Source organism: Bombina bombina, chromosome 8, assembly GCF_027579735.1.
Source record: "Bombina bombina isolate aBomBom1 chromosome 8, aBomBom1.pri, whole genome shotgun sequence".
Classification (NCBI taxonomy): domain Eukaryota; kingdom Metazoa; phylum Chordata; class Amphibia; order Anura; family Bombinatoridae; genus Bombina; species Bombina bombina.
The window spans coordinates 222,810,191-222,834,384 of record NC_069506.1 but is presented as its reverse complement, the minus strand read 5'-3'; the positions used below and the strand labels follow the sequence as shown (position 1 = coordinate 222,834,384).

At 38.4% G+C, this 24,194-nt stretch overlaps 1 protein-coding gene across 1 annotated transcript in view; it reads right to left on the bottom strand.

Annotated features, from left to right (window-relative positions):
* CD79A (CD79a molecule) overlaps positions 1-23,889 on the bottom strand; it is an 81,550-nt gene extending 57,661 nt beyond the window's left edge. The window contains exon 1 of the mRNA XM_053689995.1: positions 23,792-23,889. Within this exon, the coding sequence (XP_053545970.1) occupies positions 23,792-23,858 (67 nt within the window). The 5' untranslated portion in view covers positions 23,859-23,889. The remainder of the gene's footprint in view (positions 1-23,791) is intronic.
* Between the last annotated feature and the right edge of the window lie 305 nt (positions 23,890-24,194).

The window sequence follows — 24,194 nt, the reverse complement described above, 5'->3', positions numbered from 1 at the left end:
GTAAGGAGCGGATCAATAGAATGAGAGCTGCTTAAATCCTGTTGGCTGATTTGAACAGCCAATAGGATTTTAGCAGCTCTAATTCCTATTGGCTGATTCAAATTTTTCAGCCAATAGGAATGCAAGGGACGCCATTTTGAAAGGGTTCCCTTGCATTGAAGATTCAGTGTACGGCGGCGACCATATAAAGAGGATGCTCTGCACCAGATGTCTTCAGGATTGACCCACTCCGCACCGCCGGAATCAAGATAGAAGATGCCGCCGGGATGAGGACTTTGCCACCTGGATGAAGATAGAAGAGGCCACCTGGATGAAGAGAAGACTTCTCGCTGCATGGAAGAGAACTTCGCCACCTGGATGAAGATCGTTCAAGCGGAACTTCAAAAACTGTAAGTGGGGGGGCCGAGTTAACCGCTAAAGCGATCAGACATGTTTCTTTGAGGCTCCTACTTATAACCATAATTTACCTAATTATATTAAGATTTCTAGGTAAAAAAGCTATAATACACTTTTACAACTTCACACACAAGAGCTCACATCCACAAAGACAGCATATTTGTGTGATTGCTCAGAGTGGAAACAGTGGTACAGTACTCCTTAATGAAGAAGCCATGACGGCGGGAAGCAGCATCCATATCTTACATACTTTACTCGATACTCCTCTAGAGAGGAAACGCTAACCAAAGCGATCTCACTCTACCCACTGCCTAAAGGACCTGAGAAAACTATTGTACTGGGGCCTTTGGTGCTGCTTCATTGACCGGGGCCTTTGAACCCCCTCTCTTCTTAGCTCCTGACAACTGGGATGAAACAACGCTCACAGAGAGACCAAGCTGATGTGGATTATAGACAGAGAGAGGGCAGCTGCAGAGTGTATCACGTTTGTAAAACCACATTGTTATGGAAGAACTGCACATAGCCATAAGATCTCTTCTACGGGACTTTGAGGTCAAAATGAATAACCAGTTTAAGGACCTAACCCTGCTCTGTAAAGTGAGTAGATGCAACGTTCCCCCACTAGATGAGACCTTACCTTTACCGGATAGCATGTCTATCCCCTCTTCTTCTCACAGTAGAGTACTGACCCAGAAAAAGATCCTGGCTGAGGGGCAATAAGGGACCTTCAACGTTCAACCATATGGAGCAGATGCGTGTAACCTGCAACCTCAGCAATCCGCAATGGTTAAATCCAACCGACTGGGTCCTTTGCTGACGCAGGGAGTGATGGGACCAGCCTCCCTGGCTCAAGCGGAGCTTTGACACCCCTGATCAGCTTAAAAAAACAGGATGCAGCATTTAAGAACAGAATCTAAAGTCTTCTATACCCCTTGGAGTAAGGACCACTGCACGGTGATGCTCGATACTCACCTCCGTGGGGTGCACCAGATACATGTCCTCTTTACATGCACTGGGATGGCAGACCTTTTCTCTGACTGCTTCTTCTCCTGTCTCAACAGGTTGAAGGAGTTACTGAATCAGGACAGAACAGGTTGGACAATCAAATAAGGCACCTTAAGATCAAGCGGTCTGGTATAGGCTGACCTCCTCCTGAACACATGGCAATCTTCATGCTCTTTCTGATGGCAGTAGAATTTGGTTTATTTAGAGTTGATATAGTACCTTGACCATTACAGAGGACTCTTATTTCTATGTTTGTTTATTTTTCTCTTTTTTTCTATTGATCTAACCCCCAAGTTGACTATGGGGCCAAATGCGATGAGGAAAAAAGAAGCGCAGAGTCTCTCAGTGGGTCCAAAAAGGTTTAATCAGGAGCAGGCTTCTACAATGCACTCAAGGTAAGCTCCTATCTGACGCGTTTCGCGCATGCGTACATGCACTTCATCAGAGATAATTGTCTCAGGTGGTGTGGATATGTATATAGGTGAGGCTGGCCAATCAGTGGGGAATAGGTTTTAACCCTTTATTTGTATAACAAGTGTGTCTGTTAGTGTAAAAGTGGGCCTTACCAATATGTGAATGTTTGAAATATTGCCGACTCATAATATACTGATCCAGAGCACAGAGAGACTTATAAGAACAGAATTGATTCTTTACAGAGTTTATCTATCACATAATTCATATTGATAAATAGAAATACTAGCTTAATATTCACATTGTACAAATAAATAATGTAGAAAATAATAATAAATAATAATAAAAAGATAATAAAAAAATAATTATTTAAAATGTAAGAGAACACTTTAAATGATCCAAAGAAAATACTAAATACTAAGCATGGTTACAAATTGAAAACTTTAAAAACATTGGTAAAGTGACAAGGGACTAAAATATCTCTAAATTCTCAAAGCTGGAGATTTTTAAACCAGTGCAGCGGATTAAACACTCCCACTGAATGTGACCAAATGCATGTGATCACAGTAATGTGAGAGAGAGTGAGCTGAATTAGAGGGAAAAAAAGTTGATAAATTAGGACGCTGATCCTGACACTAGTACAACATTGTTTAAAATGTTATAGAACGTTTTTATGGGGCCAAATGATTTAGGTTACCTAACCATCACCTAGATTACGAGTTTTGAGCGCTATAGGGAAAGTAAAGAACGCAACAAAAGTTGTGTTATTTAACCCCCTATAGCACTACCATTACAATTTTTGAAAAACACTGCTTGCGCGTGCGATATGGAGATTTTAAGCTCCATACCGCAAACAAAACAAGCGCTGTGTTTGACGTGCTCGTGCACACTTTCCCCATAGACATTAATAGGGAGAGCCGGCAAAAAAAAAGTCTAACACCTGCGATCGCAGAAACAAAAGCTCCATAACGCAGCCCCATTGATTACTATGTGGGAAAAGAAAAGACAGTTTAAACCAAAAAAAAATAAAGATTATTCCTATTCTAATACCCTTTTAAAAAAAAAACACCCCAAAATAAAAAGCCTAATCTAGAATAAACTACCAAGGGCCCTTAAAAGGGCCTTTTGGGGGGCCCTTAAAAGGGCCTTTTGTAGGGCATTGACCTTAATTAAACAGCTCTTTTGCTCCAAAAAAATACAACCTCCCCTAAAACTATACAAACCCCCACCCCTCAAACTACCAGGGCCCTTAAAAGGGCCTTTTGGGAGGCCCTAAAAAGGGCCTTTTGTAGGGCATTGCCCAGAGTTAAACAACTCTTTTGCTCCAAAAAAAATACAAACATCCCCTAACACTATACAAAACCCCACTCCCCAAACTACCAAGGGCCCTTAAAAGCGCAATTTGGGGGCCCTTAAAAGGGCCTTTTGTAGGACATTGCCCTAAGTTAAACAGCTCTTTTGCTAAAAAGAAAAACACTCCCTAAAAATATACATTACACAAAATAACAAATTATCAAAAATAAAAAAACCATTCCTATTCTAATACCCTTAAAAAACACCCCAAAATAAAAAACCTAATCTAGAATAAACTACCAATAGCCCTTAAAAGGGCCTTTTGTAGGGCATTGCCCTAAGTTAAACAGCTCTTTTACCTGAAAATAAATACAAAGACACACTAACATTACAAACCCCCACCCCCAAACCTACAAAATAAAAAAAAACTATCTAAAAAACTAAGCTACCCATTGCCCTGAAAAGGGCATTTAGCTCATTTACTGCCCAGACCCTAAACTAAGAAAATAAAACCCACCCAATAAACCCTTAAAAAACATAATTTATGTAAGAACTTACCTGATAAATTCATTTCTTTCATATTAGCAAGAGTCCATGAGCTAATGACGTATGGGATATACATTCCTACCAGGAGGGGCAAAGTTTCCCAAACCTCAAAATGCCTATAAATACACCCCTCACCACACCCACAAATCAGTTTAACGAATAGCCAAGAAGTGGGGTGATAAGAAAAAAGTGCGAAAGCATAAAAAATAAGGAATTGGAATAATTGTGCTTTATACAAAAAAATCATAACCACCACAAAAAAAGGGTGGGCCTCATGGACTCTTGCTAATATGAAAGAAATGAATTTATCAGGTAAGTTCTTACATAAATTATGTTTTCTTTCATGTAATTAGCAAGAGTCCATGAGCTAGTGACGTATGGGATAATAAATACCCAAGATGTGGAACTTCCACGCAAGAGTCACTACAGAGGGAGGGATAAAATAAAGACAGCCAATTCCGCTGAAAAAATAATCCACAACCCAAAATAAAGTTTTAATCTTATAATGAAAAAAACTGAAATTATAAGCAGAAGAATCAAACTGAAACCGCTGCCTGAAGTACTTTTCTACCAAAAACTGCTTCAGAAGAAGAAAACACATCAAAATGGTAGAATTTAGTAAAAGTATGCAAAGAAGACCAAGTGGCTGCTTTGCAAATCTGATCAACCGAAGCTTCATTCCTAAACGCCCAGGAAGTAGAAACTGACCTAGTAGAATGAGCTGTAATCCTTTGAGGCGGAGTTTTACCCGACTCGACATAAGCATGATGAATTAAAGATTTTAACCAAGATGCCAAAGAAATGGCAGAGGCCTTCTGACCTTTCCTGGAACCGGAAAAGATAACAAATAGACTAGAAGTCTTTCGGAAACCTTTAGTTGCTTCAACATTATATTTCAAAGCTCTAACTACATCCAAAGAATGCAACAATCTTTCCTTAGAATTCTTAGGATTAGGACATAATGAAGGAACCACAATTTCTCTACTAATGTTGTTAGAGTTCACAACCTTAGGTAAAAATTTAAATGAAGTTCGCAACACCGCCTTATCCTGATGAAAAATCAGAAAAGGAGATTCACAAGAAAGAGCAGATAACTCTGAAACTCTTCTAGCAGAAGAGATTGCCAAAAGGAACAGGACTTTCCAAGAAAGTAATTTAATGTCCAGAGAATGCATAGGTTCAAACGGAGGAGCTTGTAAAGCCCCCAGAACCAAATTCAAACTCCAAGGAGGAGAGATTGACTTAATGACAGGTTTGATACAAACCAAAGCCTGAACAAAACAATGAATATCAGGAAGATTAGCAATCTTTCTGTGAAACAACACAGAAAGAGCAGAAATTTGTCCTTTCAAAGAACTTGCAGACAAACCTTTATCCAGACCAGGTCTGGTCTTAACGGAAGAGTCCATGGTTGACAAGTTGCCATCTGAACAAGATCCGCATACCAAAACCTGTGAGGCCATGCTGGAGCCACCAGCAGAACAAACGAACGCTCCTTTAGAATCTTGGAAATCACTCTTGGAAGAAGAACTAGAGGCGGAAAGATATAGGCAGGATGATACTTCCAAGGAAGAGACAATGCATCCACAGCTTCTGCCTGAGGATCCCTGGATCTGGACAGATACCTGGGAAGCTTCTTGTTTAGATGAGAAGCCATCAGATCTATTTCTGGAAGTCCCCAGAATTGAACAATCTGAAGAAATACTTCTGGGTGAAGAGACCATTCGCCCGGATGTAATGTTTGGCGACTGAGATAATCCGCTTCCCAATTGTCTATACCTGGGATGTGAACCGCAGAAATTAGACAGGAGCTGGATTCCGCCCATACAAGTATTCGAGATACTTCTTTCATAGCCAGAGGACTGTGAGTCCCCCCTTGATGATTGATATATGCCACGGTTGTGACATTGTCCGTCTGAAAACAAATGAACGGCTCTCTCTTTAGAAGAGGCCACGACTGAAGAGCTCTGAAAATCGCACGGAGTTCCAAAATGTTGATTGGTAATCTCGCCTCCTGAGATTCCCAAACCCCCTGTGCTGTCAGAGACCCCCATACAGCTCCCCAACCTGTCAGACTTGCATCTGTTGAGATCACAGTCCAGGTTGGAGGAAAAAAAGAAGCCCCCTGAACTAAACGATGGTGGTCTGTCCACCACGACAGAGAGTGTCGTACATTCGGTTTTAAAGATATTAATTGTGATATCTTTGTATAATCCCTGCACCACTGGTTCAGCATACAGAGCTGAAGAGGTCGCATGTGAAAACGAGCAAAGGGGATCGCGTCAGATGCAGCAGTCATAAGACCTAGAATTTCCATGCATAAGGCTACCGAAGGGAATGATTGAGACTGAAGGTTTCGACAAGCTGAAACCAATTTCAGACGTCTCTTGTCCGTTAACGACAGAGTCATGGACACTGAATCTATCTGGAAACCTAAAAAGGTTACCCTTGTCTGAGGAATCAACGAACTCTTTGGTAAATTGATCCTCCAACCATGTTCTTGAAGAAACGATACAAGTCGAATCGTATGAGATTCTGCTAAATGTGAAGACTGAGCAAGTACCAAGATATCGTCCAAATAAGGAAATACCACAATACCCTGTTCTCTGATTACAGATAGTAGGGCACCGAGAATCTTTAAAAAAATCCTTGGAGCTGTTGCTAGGCCAAACGGCAGAGACACAAACTGGTAATGCTTGTCTAGAAAAGAGAATCTCAGAAACTGAAAGTGATCTGGATGAATCGGAATATGCAGATATGCATCCTGTAAATCTATTGTGGACATATAATGCCCTTGCTGAACAAAAGGCAGAATAGTCCTTATAGTTACCATTTTGAATGTTGGTATTCTTACATAACGATTCAATATCTTTAAATCCAGTACAGGTCTGAAGGAATTCTCCTTCTTTGGCACAATGAATAGATTTGAGTAGAACCCCAGACCTTGTTCCAGAACTGGAACAGGTACAATTACTCCAGCCAACTCTAGATCTGAAACACATTTCAGAAACGCTTGAGCCTTCACTGGATTTATTGGAACGCGAGAAAGAAAAAATCTTCTTGCAGGAAGCCTTATCTTGAAACCTATTCTGTACCCTTGAGAAACAATGTTCTGAATCCAAGGACTGTGAATCGAATTGATCCAAATTTCTTTGAAAAAATCATAATCTGCCCCCTACCAGCTGCGCTGGAATGAGGGCCGCACCTTCATGTGGACTTGGGAGCTGACTTTGGCTTTCTAAAAGGCTTGGATTTATTCCAGACTGGAGATGGTTTCCAAACTGATACCGTTCCTGTTGGGGAAGGGTCAGGCTTTTGTTCCTTATTGTGACGAAAGGAACGAAAACGATTAGCAGCCCTATATTTACCTTTGGATTTTTTATCCTGTGGTAAAAAAGTTCCTTTCCCCCCAGTAACAGTTGAAATAATAGAATCCAACTGTGAACCAAACAATTTATTACCTTGGAAAGAAAGGGAAAGCAAAGTTGACTTAGAAGACATATCAGCATTCCAAGTTTTAAGCCATAAAGCTCTTCTAGCTAAAATAGCTAAAGACATATACCTGACATCAACCCTAATGATGTCAAAGATGGCATCACAAATAAAGTTATTAGCATGTTGAAGAAGATTAACAATGCTATGAGTATTATGGTCTGTCACTTGTTGTGCTAAAGCCTCCAACCAGAAAGTTGAAGCTGCAGCAACATCCGCCAAAGATATAGCAGGCCTAAGAAGATTACCTGAACATAAATAAGCTTTTCTTAGAAAGGATTCAATTTTCCTATCTAAAGGATCCTTAAAGGAAGTACTATCTGCCGTAGGAATAGTAGCACGTTTAGCAAGAGTAGAGATAGCCCCATCAACCTTAGGGATTTTGTCCCAAAACTCTAATCTGTCAGATGGCACAGGATATAATTTCTTAAACCTTTTAGAAGGAGTAAATGAATTACCCAGATTATTCCATTCCCTGGAAATTACTTCAGAAATAGCATCAGGGACGGGAAAAACCTCCGGAATAACTACAGGAGGTTTAAAAACCGTATTTAAACGTTTAGATTTAGTATCAAGAGGACCAGAATCCTCTATTTCTAATGCAATTTAGACTTCTTTAAGTAAAGAACGAATAAATTCCATTTTAAATAAATATGAAGATTTATCAGTGTCAATCTCTGAAACAGAATCCTCTGAACCAGACAAATCATCATCAGAAACAGAATCAGAAAGATTTTGTTCATTTAAAAATTCATCTGGAAAATGAGAAGTTTTAAAAGACCTTTTACGTTTACTGGAAGGAGGAATAACAGACATAGCCTTCCTAATAGATTTAGAAACAAAATCTCTTATATTAACAGGAACACCCTGAGTATTAGATGTTGACTGAACAGCAACAGGTAATGGAACATTACTAAAGGAAATATTATCTGCATTAGCAAGTTTATCATGACATTCATCACAAACAACAGCCAGAGGGACAGTTACCACAAGTTTACAGCAAATACACTTAACTTTGGTAGATCCAGCATCAGGCAGCGATTTTCCAGAAGTAGCTTCTGATTCAGGGTCAATCTGAGACATCTTGCAATATGTAATAGAAAAAACAACATATAAAGCAAAATTTATCAAATTCCTTAAATGACAGTTTCAGGAATGGGAAAAAATGCCAATGAACAAGCTTCTAGCAACCAGAAGCAAATAAACAACTAGACTTAAATAATGTGGAGACAATAATGACGCCCATATTTTTTAGCGCCAAAAAAGACGCCCACATTATTTGGCGCCTAAATGCTTTTGGCGCCAAAAATGACACCACATCCGGTGACGCCGACATTTTTGGCGCGAAAAAAATGTCAAAAACATGACGCAACTTCCGGCGACAAGTATGACGCCTGAAATGACAAAGAAAATTTTTGCGCCAAAAAAGTCTGCGCCAAGAATGACGCAATAAAATGAAGCATTTTCAGCCCCCGCGAGCCTAACAGCCCACAGGGAAAAAAGTCAATTTTTAAGGTAAGAAAAAATGTTTTAATTCATATGCATTATCCCAATAATGAAACTGACTGTCTGAAAAAAGGAATATTGAACATCCTGAATCAAGGCAAATAAATGTTTAAACACATATATTTAGAACTTTATATAAAAGTGCCCAACCATAGCTTAGAGTGTCACAAAAAATAAGGCTTACTTACCCCAGGACACTCATCTACATGTAGTAGAAAGCCAAACCAGTACTGAAACGAGAATCAGTAGAGGTAATGGTACATAAGAGTATATCGTCGATCTGAAAAGGGAGGTAAGAGATGAATCTCTACGACCGATAACAGAGAACCTATGAAATAGATCCCGTAGAAGGGACCATTGAATTCAAATAGGCAATACTCTCTTCACATCCCTCTGACATTCCCTGCACACTGAGAGGAAAACCGGGCTCCAGCCTGCTGCGAAGCGCATATCAACGTAGAATCTAGCACAAACTTACTTCACCACCTCCATGGGAGGCAAAGTTTGTAAAACTGATTTGTGGGTGTGGTGAGGGGTGTATTTATAGGCATTTTGAGGTTTGGGAAACTTTGCCCCTCCTGGTAGGAATGTATATCCCATACGTCACTAGCTCATGGACTCTTGCTAATTACATAAAAGAAAAAGCCTAACACTAACCCCTGACGATCCACTTACAGTTTTTGAAGTCCCACTTGAATTATCTTCATCCCAGAGTTGACGCCCTAATCCAGGCGGCGAGAAGTCTTCATCCAGACGGCCTCTTCAATCTTCATCCCGGCGGCGAAGTCCTGATCCAAGCGGTGAAAGTCTTCATCCAGACGGCCTCTTCAATCTTCATCTAGGCGGCATCTTCTATCTTGATCCCCGGAGGCTCGGAGTGGGTCTATCCTGAAGACATCCGGCGCAGAGCATCCTCTTCATATGGTCGCCACCGTACACTGAATCTTCAATGCAAGGGACGCGATTCAAGATGGCCCTTGCATTCCTATTGGCTGAAAAATTTGAATTAGACAATAGAATGAGAGCTGCTGAAATCCTATTGGCTGTTCAAATCAGCCAATAGGACTTAAGCAGCTCTCATTCTATTGGATGATTCATTTAAGCATACGCAAAGTAGCACTCCCTTATGTACAGCGCACCAAGACTTTCTTAACTAAAGCTGTTCATAAGGAAGTACTTGTACGGCTCCCGCACATGAAATCAGTATAAACAAAAAACTGACTTACTGCTGTTCTCCCGATATCAGGATCAGTTGCGGGCTAGCCTTGAATCCATCCACCATTATGAACTCCTTAGTTTCTTCTCGACTCCTACCAGCAGCAGTCCCTTCCGGCAGCGTCAACACGCCGAGAATAGCTCCGCCCACTCTTCACCTCAAGTAAAACACTCACTTGCAAACTGCAAATGGGACTCCCCAATCCACTCGTTCCACAGAAAAAATTCAATAGCGAGACAGTGAGTGTAAAAGCTAAAATATAACTTTTATTAGCAACAATTAAAACTCCACATCAAGTGATCCAGAGGCCAGTGCAGCACCGGTCTTACGCGTTTCAGCTTGCGCCGTCCTCATAGACCATGCTGCACTGACCATTACAGCCTCATTATATACATGTGAGATCCTGTGATGTCATTATACACATACCATTAACCCTTAATTCTATCAGTTTTCTATCAAATTCATTTTCTAGGCAGCCTCTGCAAAAAGAATTCATCAGGGATAACATAAACCCAAAAGCATTTTCCTGACTTGCAAATCCTTATATGCATTTGTGAAACAGTATACACTAAGCAAATAACAGGATCGTTTCACCAAATATTATACATCTTTCATATTTCTTTATAATGTTCACAGCTATATATGCAACAAATTTTTTTGCAACAAATTTCTTTAAACAGTTGGCAACTATGCATTTAGAAAAGACAGATAATAACATCCCTGTTACTGCTCATGATATACTATATCTGACGGTAGCTTCTTGATTACTTTAGAGCCTTACATACAGATTCCTAGAGGCAGCTTCATGTATACATTTAGTGTTCAACCTTAAAACTAAAGGGAACATTTTATTATTACATAGCTCACACATCTAAGAATCAAATATATCCAATGCATTAATATATACATAAAAGACTCATAACTATATAAGAATAAAATTAAAAAGCCAATCACCCGCTGGAATTCTAACTATAGTGACTGATGTTAGCATAATCTCTAAGCATAAGTACATAGGTAAAGTTGTAACATTTTTACTTACCAACTTAACAGCTCGAAAGTATTTAATCCTCACATTCATAAAGCTATATCACAATAATGTTTCCAATTGCGTAATGCTAAAATATTTCACCTTTATACAGAGATCTTAGAGTGTATAACCCTTAACAGCATAAAATTCGATCCTATTCATATACTCTGTCAAATTATAGTCCATATATGCTTCAGAGTATAACTATAGATAGGTATTCTGAGTATAAAAGCCTATTTTGGATTAATTCTTACTCCCAAAAATTTATCAAATCTGTCTGTATGTTGAGGCCCTCGGGCACCCTGGTTTTTAATTTAAAAATCCAAAACGCCTCACGCTTGTGTAGCAGTTTTTTTCGCTTTCCACCTCTCCATGGTGTACTTACATGCTCTATTATTTGCCATTTGAGGCCATCAGTATACTCATGTACGTATTTAAAATGACAAGCTACTTGTGATTTAGGGCATACCGTTTTAATCTCATATATGTGTTCCTTAATCCTGTCCCTTGCCTCTCTAGAGGTGAGACCAACTTATTGTAAATTACAATGCAGACATGTTACTAGGTATATGACATAGGTAGTACGACAATTAGTGCAATCATTAATATCAAAGACCTTATGTGTCACCTTTGATTGAAACTGCTTCCCTACCTGCGTATGATCACACGCTTTGCAATTCCATTTTCCACATTTATAGTGGCCCTTGCAATGTAACCAACTGCTCTCTCTCTTCTCGCTTCTTATTCTTACTTTACTAGGAGATAGGGTATTACCCAGGCTTTTATTCCTTCTGGACACACATTTACATCCATCTTTTACCAAAGAGTAAAGTGCTTCATCTCCCTGTAAGATTGGTAGATTTTTCTTAATAATATTTGCAATTTTCTCAAACTGATTGCTATAGTTAGTGACAAAAATTGGTAGTTTATTTTACTACTCCCATATAACATAGATCTCCTATCAAGCTTTTCTACATCTCTTTCTGCTCTTTCTATTAAATATTTAGGGTATCCTCTTTGTATGAATCGTTCTTTTAATATTACAACTTCTCTAATATACATATCCTTTGTTGAACAATTCATTTTATACCGTAAATATTCCCCTTTCAATATTCCATACTTACTGTGTCTTGGATGCATACTTTTGGAATGTAATAGACTATTTCCTGCTATTTCTTTCCTATGTAAACCTGTTTCAATATTATTCGTATTAAGGTTACCTTTTAGAGTGAGATCCAGATAATCAATCTTTAATGGGTCTCTAGTGCAAGTAAAACTCAGCCCTTTATCATTGTTGTTCAATTCTTTCAAGAAATAGTCACATTCAGTTTCGGAACCCTCCCATATAAATAGGAGGTCATCGATATACCTCTTATATAATATGATATTTCCCCTCTGAGAGCAGCTCTCCCCACAAATATATTTGAGCTCCCACCAACCCATGTAGATATTAGCAAAGGCTGGCGCAAATGTTGCGCCCATGGCGGTGCCTCTCCTTTGTAGGAAGAACTGCTCCCGAAATGAAAAATAATTATGTGACAACAGAAAAACTAACAGTCTGAGTATATACTCCTTATGATCAGACACATAGTTTGTAAAGGTATCTAGAAAATATCTAACCGCTTCTATTCCTTGATTTTGGGGGATACTAGAGTATAAACTCACTACATCCACTGTTATCCACATATAGTTAGATTTCCATTCTATTTCATCTAAAATACCTAAAAGCTGTTTAGTGTCCTTAAAGTATGATGGCAACATTCTTACAAGGGGCTGAAGTATCTTTTCAATTCATTCGCCCCAAAGGCTCCAACAATGACCCAATCCCTGAGACAATAGGTCTCCCTTGAACATTAATAAGGGATTTGTGAGTCTTAGGGAGATGGTGAAAGATTGGTACTTTAGGGTTTTTAACATCTAGATATCTGTATGTATCCTCATCAATGATACCCATTTCCCTTCCTTCATCCAAAATGTGACTTAAACTTCTCTTATATATAGCAGTTGGATCAAAATCCAATTTTTGGTAAACTTCCTTATCCTCTAGCTGCCTGAAAGCTTCCAAGATATAGTCACTTTTATTAAGCACTACAATATTGCCACCTTTGTCACTACGCCTAATGACAATATCTTCATTACTAGGTAAATTTGTAATAGCTTCTTTCTCATGTTTATTCAGATTACATTTGCTAAAAGATAGAGTATCCTGTAGTTCTTGCAATTCTAGTTCCACTCTTCTATGGAATGATTCTAAATATATACCTCTAGTTCTAGTTGGATAAAAAACACTTTTGGGCTTAAATGTTGCATTCACTTTCTCTATTCCAGAGGATTCAGTCTCCAGGCTAAGTAAAGCAAGGTAGTCATTTGCTTCCTCAAATGGAATATCTCTGATATTTAAATTTTCTTGCCTCTCTATTTCCCCAGATGCTGAAGCCTCTGGACTGACCTTAAAGTATTTCTTAAGTGTCAAATGTCTTACAAATGTATTCAGATCTATAATGGTATCAAACAAGTTAAAATTGTTAGATGGTACAAAACCTAGACCATATTTGAGAACTTTTACATCATCCAATAGTATGAGAGCTGCTTAAATCCTGGGTGGGTTTTATTTTTTAGTTTAGGGACTGGGCAGTAAAAGAGCTAAATGCATTTTTAAGGGCAATGCCCATACAAATGCCCTTTTCAGGGCAATGGGTAGCTTAGTTTTTTTTAGATTTAGGTTTTTTATTTTGGGGGGTTGGTTGGGTGGTAGGTTTTACTGTTGGGAGGGGTCTTTGTATTTTATTTTACAGGTAAAAGAGCTGATATATTTGGGGCAATGCCCCACAAAAGGCTCTTGCCATTGGTAGTTTATTGTAGGTTAGGGTTTTTTTTTATTTTGGGTGGGCTTTTTTATTTTGATAGTGCTATTAGAATAGATGTAATTCTTTTTTATTTTGGATAATTTCGTTTGTTATTTTCCGTAATTTAGTGTTTGTTATTTTTTGTAACTTAGTTTTTTTTTTTTGTAAATAGATAGTTTGTAATTTTTAGAGTAGTGTTAGGAATTTTTAATGTATAGTTTAGTTTATTTTAATTGGTAGTTAATTTAATATTAATTTAATAATTATATTAGTTTAATTGTTAGTTTAAACTTAGTTTTTTTAATTTGACAGTTAAGTTTTAATTTAATTTAAGATAGGGAAATTGTAATTTTAATCTAAAGTTAGGGGGGCTTTAGGTTTAGGGGTTACCAGTTTAATTTAGTATATTTAGTTATGGGGGACTTTCAGTTTAGGGGTTAATAGTTTTATTTATTATATTTCGTTGTGGGGGCTTTCGGTTTAGGGGTTAATAGGTTTATTATAGTGGCTTAATAACATTAGTAAAGGCGATGTGGGCGGACGGCAGATTAGGGGATAATTATATTTAAAAAGTGTTTTGATGCGGGAGGGAAGTGGTTTAGGGGTTAATAACTTTAGTATAGTGGTGACGATGTCAGGGATCTGCGAAATAGGGGTTAATAAAAAAAACTGTGGCGGCGATGTCGGAGCAGCAGATTAGGGGTTAATAAATGTATTATAGTGTTTGCAATGCGGGAGGGCCTCAGTTTAGGAGGTTAATAGGTAGTATATGGGTGTTAGTGCACTTTTTAACACTTTAGTTATGAGTTTTATGTTACAGATTTGTAGCGTAACACTCATAAATACTGACTTTAGATGGCGTTAAGGAAAATGATAAATGATGCGTTATGGGCCACAATGCTGCTATTTGACTCATAACGCAAAAATCGTAATCTAGGTGCATGTGTATTAAAGGGACACTGAACCCAAATTTTTTCTTTTGTGATTCAGATAGAGCGTGCAATTTTAAGCAACTTTCTAATTTACACCTATTATAAATTTTTCTACGTTCTCTTGCTTTCTTTATTTGAAAAAGAAGGCATCTAAGCTATTTTTTTTGGTTCAGGACCATGTAAAGCACTTGTTTATTGGTGGGTGAATTTATCCACCAATCAGCAAGAACAACCCAGTTTGTTCACCAAAAATGGGTCGGCGTCTAAACTTACATTCTTGCATTTCAAATAAAGATACCAAGAGATTGAAATTAATTTGATAATAGGAGTTAATTAGAAAGTTGCTTAAAATTGCCTGCTTTGGGGCCTATCTATCAAGCTCCAAAAGCAGCTTGACGGCCCGTGTTTCTGGCGAGTCTTCAGACTTGCCAGAAACAGCAGTTATGAAGCAGCGGTCACAAAGACCGCTGCTCCATAACGCTATCCGCCTGCTCTGAGCAGGCGGACAGGAATCGCCAGAAATCAACCCAATCGAGTACGATCGGGTTGATTGACACCTCCTGAGCTGCTGGTGCAATGCTGAATACGGAGAGCGTATTGTTCTCCGCATTCAGCGAGGTGTTGCGGACCTGATCCGCAGTGTCGGATCAGGTCCGCAAGACCTTTAATAAATAGGGGCCTAATTCTGAATCACAAAAGAAAAAATTTGGGTTCAGTGTCCCTTTAATACCTAATATGTATGTCCCTAAATTAGTTACCATTTACCTTTTTTACATTAGTGCTAAGAGACATGCAAGTTAATTACGGTGTGTTCATGTTAGTAAGAATTCATGGTCACTTTTGAATCCTATCAAACTATATATGTTTTCAAATGCGTCATAAAACACCTAGCCATCTCTAATGGTTAATATTAGCTTTGCCCCCCCCCCCAACTTCATATATTAGAAAGTTGATAATAACGTTATAAAAAGGTCCAATAGCATTCTTAAAGATAACCCTGATGAAAACACTATTTCCAATATTCTTACCGCTATTGAGACTTAAACTAGACTATAATACAAGGTACTTCTGTTTATGCAGACATGTTATCATGCTATGTACCCCAACCCGATCCCCACACCTTCTATATGGGTAGCACCTCCTCTATTGATATTTCCTAAAACTACTTTACATATAACCTTCACCATGCATAACAATGTTGGTTGACAAATCTTTATTTTTAAGCTGCCCTACATTAACAATATGCTCAGTTGCTACACAAACTATCCCTATAATTAGAGCCACAAATCTTAGCGAGCCCAAAAGCAGTTCCTTTTCTCGATGGAGGACCTAAGTTAAAAGAGAGGTCCTAGTTATATATGTCTAGCTTCCCTTGTTTCATTTCTAACTAACCGTATATAATGTAACTTTCTCTATGGGTACAGATAACGTTTAGCTTCCTATTTTATCTCTAGGTGCAAGAAATTCCTTGCCTTACCTCACTACTGTATGTGCCCACTATATATATAGCAGATTACTGGGGTTGATGTGGCATTTAGCTGAATATACATGTATAGTCTTAATATGTTTAATTGGAGTTTTATTTATCTTTTATTTATCTTATGTTCTCTTTAGGAACCATATAGCACACTCTTGTAAGGAAGGATGGTTAGCTCTAAACTCCCATACTTCTACACATTTCAGGATTCATATATTTCTATTTGAGCTCAAAAGTAGAATAGGTAGGCAGTACTCAACTAACCTTTCACTTTAAATATTATCCCTACCCCAGTAGTGAAGGTCTCATTGTCCTTTGACTTGGAATAGGGTTAACCTAACCGAACTATCTCAATAGCTCAAATACACTCTCTGTATTTATGATTACCCTATGATCCGATAAACTTTTATTGGAGCAAACAGTTTAAAAGTTTGGGTTGGGCTAAACAGCAACAACTTTGGTAACAATATGTTAAATATAGCTATTATAATTGTGCTTTAATTGTGTATTAGTTATGCTAGGTTACTATATATTTTAATAGCTATCTTGAAATTTTCATATTCTTGTTTTGTCTAGTTGGTCATGGAGTTTTAACATTTAGACTGTGCTGGAAGTTGAATACAATGGCCCCTATTTATCAAATGTCTTGCGGACCTGATCCGACAGTGCGGATCAGGTTCGCAAGATATCGCTGAATGCGGAGAGCAATACGCTCTCCGTATTCAGCATTGCACCAGCTGCTGGTGCAACGCCGCCCCCTGCTGACTGGCGGGCAATGGGCCGCCAGCAGGGGGGTGTCAATCAACCCGATCATACTCGATCAGGTTGATTTCCGGTGATTCCTGTCCGCCTGCTCAGAGCAGGCGGACAGCGTTATGAAGCAGCGGTCTTTGTGACCGCTGCTTCATAACTTGTGTTTCTGGCGAGTCTGAAGTTAAATGGGCCCCAATAACTCCACTTTGACATTTATATACTACAAGGTGCACTTTTCACTTAGTATAATGCATGGATAGTTGCCCACCACATCTCATACTGTAAGCGCCAGCTTTGAGATCTAGTGTTCTAATTAGCTATGTACCATGCTCTAAATACCAGTATAGATAACTCTCTGATCCCTAATTTTGAGATTTTTCCAATTTGAGTACCTGATAGATTGTATTGTCTTTGCCCTTCTTGAGGTTCTGGTCTAGGTAATACATTGAGAGGTTCTAGTTTAAATAACAAGTTGTCTTTCTACCTCTCTACAGATGCCTATCCTTAGAAATAACCACCCCTCTATTCATACCACAAGTCCTCCCCTCACTTTCCTCATCACTTTACTGTTTTATTCTGGAAGGCTCCACTCCCCCTTCTCCTCCCCTCTATTTCGAGCGGCTTTTGCCTGCTGAACTCCCCCCCATATACTATGGCCCAAGAGTGGCCAAGACAAAAGCCAACTCCCCACATCTTGACATTGTTAGATTAGATAGGGTAAAGAGTGACCACTCTGCTGATGTGGGGAACATTTGCCACATAATATAATATAAACTGAAGTTCCATTTTATTCAGTCCAAACCCTTTTCTTACATCTTATTAAGACATGATATGTGATATCTCACATTGTAGATTCCATTACCTTTATACAAAACATTAAAATACGAGACATAGCTCAATATCCTATGGTTGTAGGTCCTATCTTTCTCTAGCTAAATACTTTTTATTATTACCTATGCATATTCCTCTATAAAAACATAGGTGCCCATTTATCAAGCTCCAAATGGAGCTTGTGGGCCCGTGTTTCTGGCGAGTCTTCAGACTCGCCTGAAACACCAGTTTTGAAGCAGCGGTCTAAAGACTGCAGCTCCATAACCCTGTCCGCCTGCTCTGATGAGGCGGAAAGGAATCACTGGAAATCAACCTGATCGAGTACGATTGGGTTGATTGACACCTCCCTGCTGGTGGCTGATTGGCCGCGAGTCAGCAGGGGGCGGCGTTGCACCAGCAGCTCTTGTGAGCTGCTGGTGCAATGCTGAATACGGAGAGCATATTGCTCTCCGCATTCAGCGAGGTCTTGCGGACCTGATCCGCACTGTCGGATCAGGTCCGCAAGACCTTTGATAAATAGGCCCCATAGACTATATATATGAAGCTGCAACCTTTATTCTATTTGATCATCTTTGCGTGATAGCAATGTATATCTTGCTCTGATGTAATTTTTGTTTATGGACAAATCTTGTATGTTACTTTTTCTCAGAACTTCAATAAAAATTGTTTAAAAAAAAAATTGTAAGTGGATCATCTGGGGTTAGTGTTTTTTTAAGAGTTTTTTTTGGGTGGGTTTTTTTTTTTATTTGGGTTTGGGCTTTCTTAAAAGAGCTAAATGCCCTTTTCAGGGCAATGCAAAAGAGCTAAATGCCCTTTTCAGAGCAATGGATAGATTAGGTTTTTCTTAGAGTTAGGTTTATTATTTGGGGGGGTTGGTTGGGTGATGGGTTTTACTGTTTTACTGGGGGGGTCTTTGTGTTTTTTCTTTACAGGTAAAAAAGCTGTTTATCTTAGGGCAATGCCCTACAAAAGGTGCTTTTAAGGGCTATTGGTAGTTTATTGTAGGCTAGGGTTTTTTTTTTTTTTTTGGGTGGGATTTTTATTTTTATAGGGCTATTAGATTAGGTGTAATTCTTTATTATTTTTGATAATTTCGTTTGTTATTTTTTGTAATTTAGTTTTTTTTATTTTTTGTAATTAGATAGTTTGTAATTTTTACAGTAGTGTTAGGATTTTTATAATGTATAGTTTAGTTTTCTTTAATTGGTAGTTAGTTTAATTTTAGTTTAATAGTTATATTAGTTTAATTTTTAGTTTAAACTTAGTTTTGTTAATTTGACAGGTAAATTTTAATTTAATTTAAGATAGGGAAATTGTAATTTTAATATAAAGTTAGGGGGGCGTTAGGTTTAGGGGTTACTAGTTTAAATTAGTAAATGGGTTTATTATAGTGGCTTGCTGTTTAGGGGTTAATAACTTTAGTATAGTGGGGGCGATGGAATAGGGGTTAATAAATTTTAATAGTGGCAGCGATGTCAGGAGCGGCAGATTAAGGGTTAATAAGTTTAATATAGTATTTGCAATGTGGGAGGGCCTCAGTTTAGGTGTTAATTGGTAGTTTATGGGTGTTTTGTGTACTTTGTAACAGTTTAGTTATGAATTTTATGTAACAGTTTTGTTGCGTAAAACTCATAACTACTGCTCTCAGATGGCGGTACGGATTGTGTCGGTATAGGGTGTAATGCAAGCTTTTTAGCCGCACCGCAAAACTTGTAATGGCTGCACTATGGGAATCCCATAAAAAAAAGTATTTTTTACGAGTGCGGGACTGACGTTGCGATACAAGCTAAAAAGCTTGCTGTACAGCTATATTGACAAGACTTGTAATGGCTGTGGTGCTGTTTCAAGGGTTAAAACACGAACGCACAAACTCGTAATCTGCCTGTGAAAAAAATGTTTAGTGTTTTTGGACAACATTTTGACGACAACTGAGTTCTTTGGGGTAAAGTAGCCTTGAATTTAAAACCTTCCAAAGATCTGTGCAGATCATTTCATATCGTTTTTCTGATGGACTGGAATACAACCAAACGTGTTTTCATTTTAAAATTACATTGCACACTATTATCCTTTTTTACCAAACATCTGCACCAGTTCCAGCAAACTATTAACAGGAGTGTTAGCTATTACCCTACTAAGTCATGACAGCATGTGGATAGAACCACAGGTGTTCAGTGAGCAATGTCAGAGTAGGGAGGGCCTAATGCTGATGACAAAAGGGCCAAATGTGGGGCTTTGGGATCATGATGACTGGAAAGTTACGGGTACATCTAGTTTATTTGGGGATGTGTCTAAGCAAAAAAAAGTATGGTTGCAATTAATGCATATGGCATGTTAATGAGACATGAAATTCAATATTTTTTCTTTCATGATTCAAATAAAGCATACAAATTTTAAATGTCCAGTTTACTACCATTATTAAATTTAGTTTCTTCTCTTAGTATATATACTTTGCTGAAAAAGCAGGTAGGTTGGCTCAGGAGCGTGCACATCTTTAGAGCACTAGCTGGCAGAGCACTAGATGGCAGCAGCATTTGCTGCCGTGTAGTGCTCCAGACTTTTGCATGCTTTCTACCTAGGTATGTTTTTCACAAAAGAATTCCAAGAGAACAAAGCAAATTTGTTAATATAAGTAAGCTAGAAACTTTTTTTTTTTAAATTGCATGCTCTTGTCTGAATCACAAAAAGAAAACATTGTGTGGTTCATGTCCCTTTAAATAGGCCATGTTTGAATTTAAATACAAAAATTTGAAAAAGCCAAGGAGATTCTTCTTCTTATTATAACAATTTGAATCATTCCTATTATTTATTTAAGAAACAGATATATGTGGGGAAGTTGTAATATATTAGCATGTAGGAAGCAAGTAGAGCTCATTCCATTAGGTGATGTTCATTTATTCAAGAACAAATTAGAAAATCTTGAAATTTGTTTATAATGTTACGTTAAAAATACAAAGAATTTATTTCCCAGTAGTCTAATTAAGACGTTTGCAAATAAGGACTCTGGATTACGTCTGTCTTCGAGACCATGCATACCGCAGCTAAGTGATCTTTCTGAACGAGCTTTAATCTTTCACCTTGGTTTTTTTTGAGGGGTAGGAGGATGATCTTAGAGATTTCTGCCTGTTAGCTTGTTATGTTACTAATATTTATTTTTAGTTTTGGTGACTGCAAGCATAATATTTTTTTGGTATTGTGAACACTTGGGACCAATAAAGTCCCATGATTATATTAGAACCTACCTGATGCAAACATTTCCAATTAAAGACTTTTGTGTGGGTGTGTTAAACGTTAAAAAGTCCCTGCTAAAAATAATTAACCATTTTACATTTATATGACAAAAAAAACTTGTTTAAGGAACATGAAACACCCATTTTTTTTTTATGATTAAGAGCATACAGTCCTTGTTGAAAAGCGGGTAAATAGGATCAGGAGAGTGCATGTGAATGGTGCACTACATAGCAGCAGATTTGCAAAATTACTATGAACAATGTTATACATGTGCAAGAGCAGCAGATGGCAGCGGTATTTGCTGCCATGTGTGCTCAAGACACATACACACTACCTATCTAAGTATGCTCTTCAATATGGAATAATTTTAGGGCAAAGCAAATTTGATAAGTATATAGGAACCTTTTTTTAATGGTATGCTCTGTATGAATCATGAAAACCTTTTTTTTTTGTTCATGTCCTTAATTATCCCATGGGGAAAAGAATCACTCTAGATTATAAAACAGTTACTTGATGCTATGTGCACTAACAGAGCTTCCCTTCAAATAGTCAACAGAGTCCATGGGGCCTATTTAACAAAGGTCTGTCAGACCTGAACCAACAGCGTGGATCAGGTCCGACAGACCTCGCTGAATGCGGAGAGCAATACGCTCACCGTATTCAGCATTGCACCAGCAGTTCTTGTGAGCTGCTGGTGCAACGCCGCCCTCTGCAGATTCTGCAGGGGGTGTCAATCAACTCGATTGTACTCGATTCGGTTGAATTGCGGCAATGTCTGTCCGTCTGCTCAGAGCAGGTGGACAGGTTATGAAGCAGCGGTCTTTAGACCGCTGCTTCATAACTGGTGTTTTTGGAGAGCCTGCCAGCTCGCCAGAAACACGGGCCCTCAAGCTCCATCTGGAGCTTGATAAATGGGCCCCCATAAGATGAATATGCTTCTGTCAAAAAAAATGTAGTGCTTAAAGTTTTATTGTTTATTATTATCTTTCAAAGAAATTCTACTTGCAAAAAAAATCATATTGGATGTGTCCAAAAAAGTGAGTGGTATCACCTAATGTACAACTAACCACTGATATACATTAACCAGCCATATTAAACCCTAAAGCCCCCCCCCATGGGACAATCCAAAACACATGTTTTTATAGATTCACACTTCCTCTTTTTCTAACATTCTGCAAATTAAAGGAACATGACACCCTATCTTTTTTCCTTCATCATTCAGATAGACTATGTGATTTTAAGCAACTTTCCTATTGACTTCTATTATCTAATGTGTTTTCTTTCTGTATTCTTTGTTTAAAAGGATACCTAGGTAGCTCAGGAGCTGCTTATTGGTTACTGTGTATATATATATATAATCATGTTATAGGCTCACCTAATGCTCTCAGTAGTGCACTGCTGCTTCTTCAACATAGAATACCAAGATATTGAAGCAAATTTGATAATAGAAGTAAATTGGAAAGTTGTTTAAAATCTTATGCTTGACCCCCTAATTAGGTACTACATTCCCCTATTAAATAACACACATACAACAACTCTGGGGTATAAAGGCCACAGCTTATTTATTAACAACTTTTAATACAATGAATAAATACCAACATCATAAATAACACTGTAGTATAACTACCCACGGGGCTAGCCCAGCTGTCCTCACGTCTCCACTTTATTTACCTTTCCACAATTCAACCTCTCCTGTCTCCACAGGAGGTACCAAGCCCCTAGTTACCACCCAAACCAGGCAAGCCCCCCGCCAATAGCTGCGACAACGAAATAGTCAGAACAAAGGGAGGGCGGGAGTGAGCTTCTTCCCACTGTCAGGTCCGGATGCAAAGAGGGGGGTAATCATCCTGTACCCCTTAATATAAGTGCCTCCGCTAGCTTCACCCCCCCTACCCAATACATCCGGTTCATTCCCCTGCTATGGGTTCAAAAGCCCCTCCCAATATGCGTTACCGGGCTCTCTCTATCAGAATCATAAAATAAAAAATTCAGGTTTTATGTCCCTTTAACCTACAAGCTTCCCCTAATAATCCTACTACAACAAAATGTTCTGTACACAGTTTGTTAAATATATAAACGCTGATATTTAATATGATCTACACAGATTAAATCATTAAGTAGATCATCCTTGTGTTGGGACAGAAAAAGTGATAAATATGTTTAAAAGTTATGTGAAGGAGGATACAGACAGACTGTCATGGTGAAAAAGTAATGCAGAGATATGCAAGTGACAGTGACACTTATACAGACAGACTGCTATAGTGAAAAAGTAATGCAGAGATATGCAAGTGACAGTGATACTTATACAGACAGACTGTCATGGTGAAAAAGTAATGCATAAAATGCAAGTGACAGTGATACTTATACAGACAGACTGTCATAGTAAAAAAGTAATGCAGAGATATGCAAGTGACAGTGACACTTATACAGACAGACTGTCATAGTGAGAGAGAAATGCAGAGATATGCAAGTGACAGTGATACTTATACAGACAGACTGTCATAGTGAGAGAGAAATGCAGAGATATGCAAGTGACAGTGATACTTATACAGACAGACTGTCATAGTGAGAGAGAAATGCAGAGATATGCAAGTGACAGTGACACTTATACAGACAGACTGTCATAGTGAGAGAGAAATGCAGAGATATGCAAGTGACAGTGACAGGTACAGTGTCTAAATCAGATTGCTGGGGACAGAACCACTTAAACATTAGGAGCATTTAGAAAGCCACAAATCAATAGATTCCAGCACAGAATAATACATTTGCCAATGTTCTCTTCAACTGGTCTCAGTTCTTTCCAGCTAGTATATTTTACTCGCCCATACTCACCTGGTGAAAGAAGTAGCAAAATAAAAGAAAGTGGTCGCCATGCTGGGTATCCTGAAACAAGCTGCATCTCTGGACTGAGTTAGTGGTCTCACTAGGCAAATTTCATGTGACCAAAAGTAGTCTGTTCCTGGACACTTCAGCTCTTACACCCTGTTAATAAGGTTATTTGCTTCTCTTTTTTTTGTCTCGAGTGGGGGAGGAAGGGTGTGATGGGAGATTTGCATCAGTGCTTCTGAAAACATCTGAAGGATACTTAAAACAACTAGCAGTGAGGGGTTATAGAGCTCAATATGCTTAACCCCTTGGCTTCTGCATAGGTTAGGAACACACTGCCTAGCAATACATGCAGTTATCTCTTGACGTCAAGAGGTTAAGCTACTCAACAACACCAACTTTTACAAAT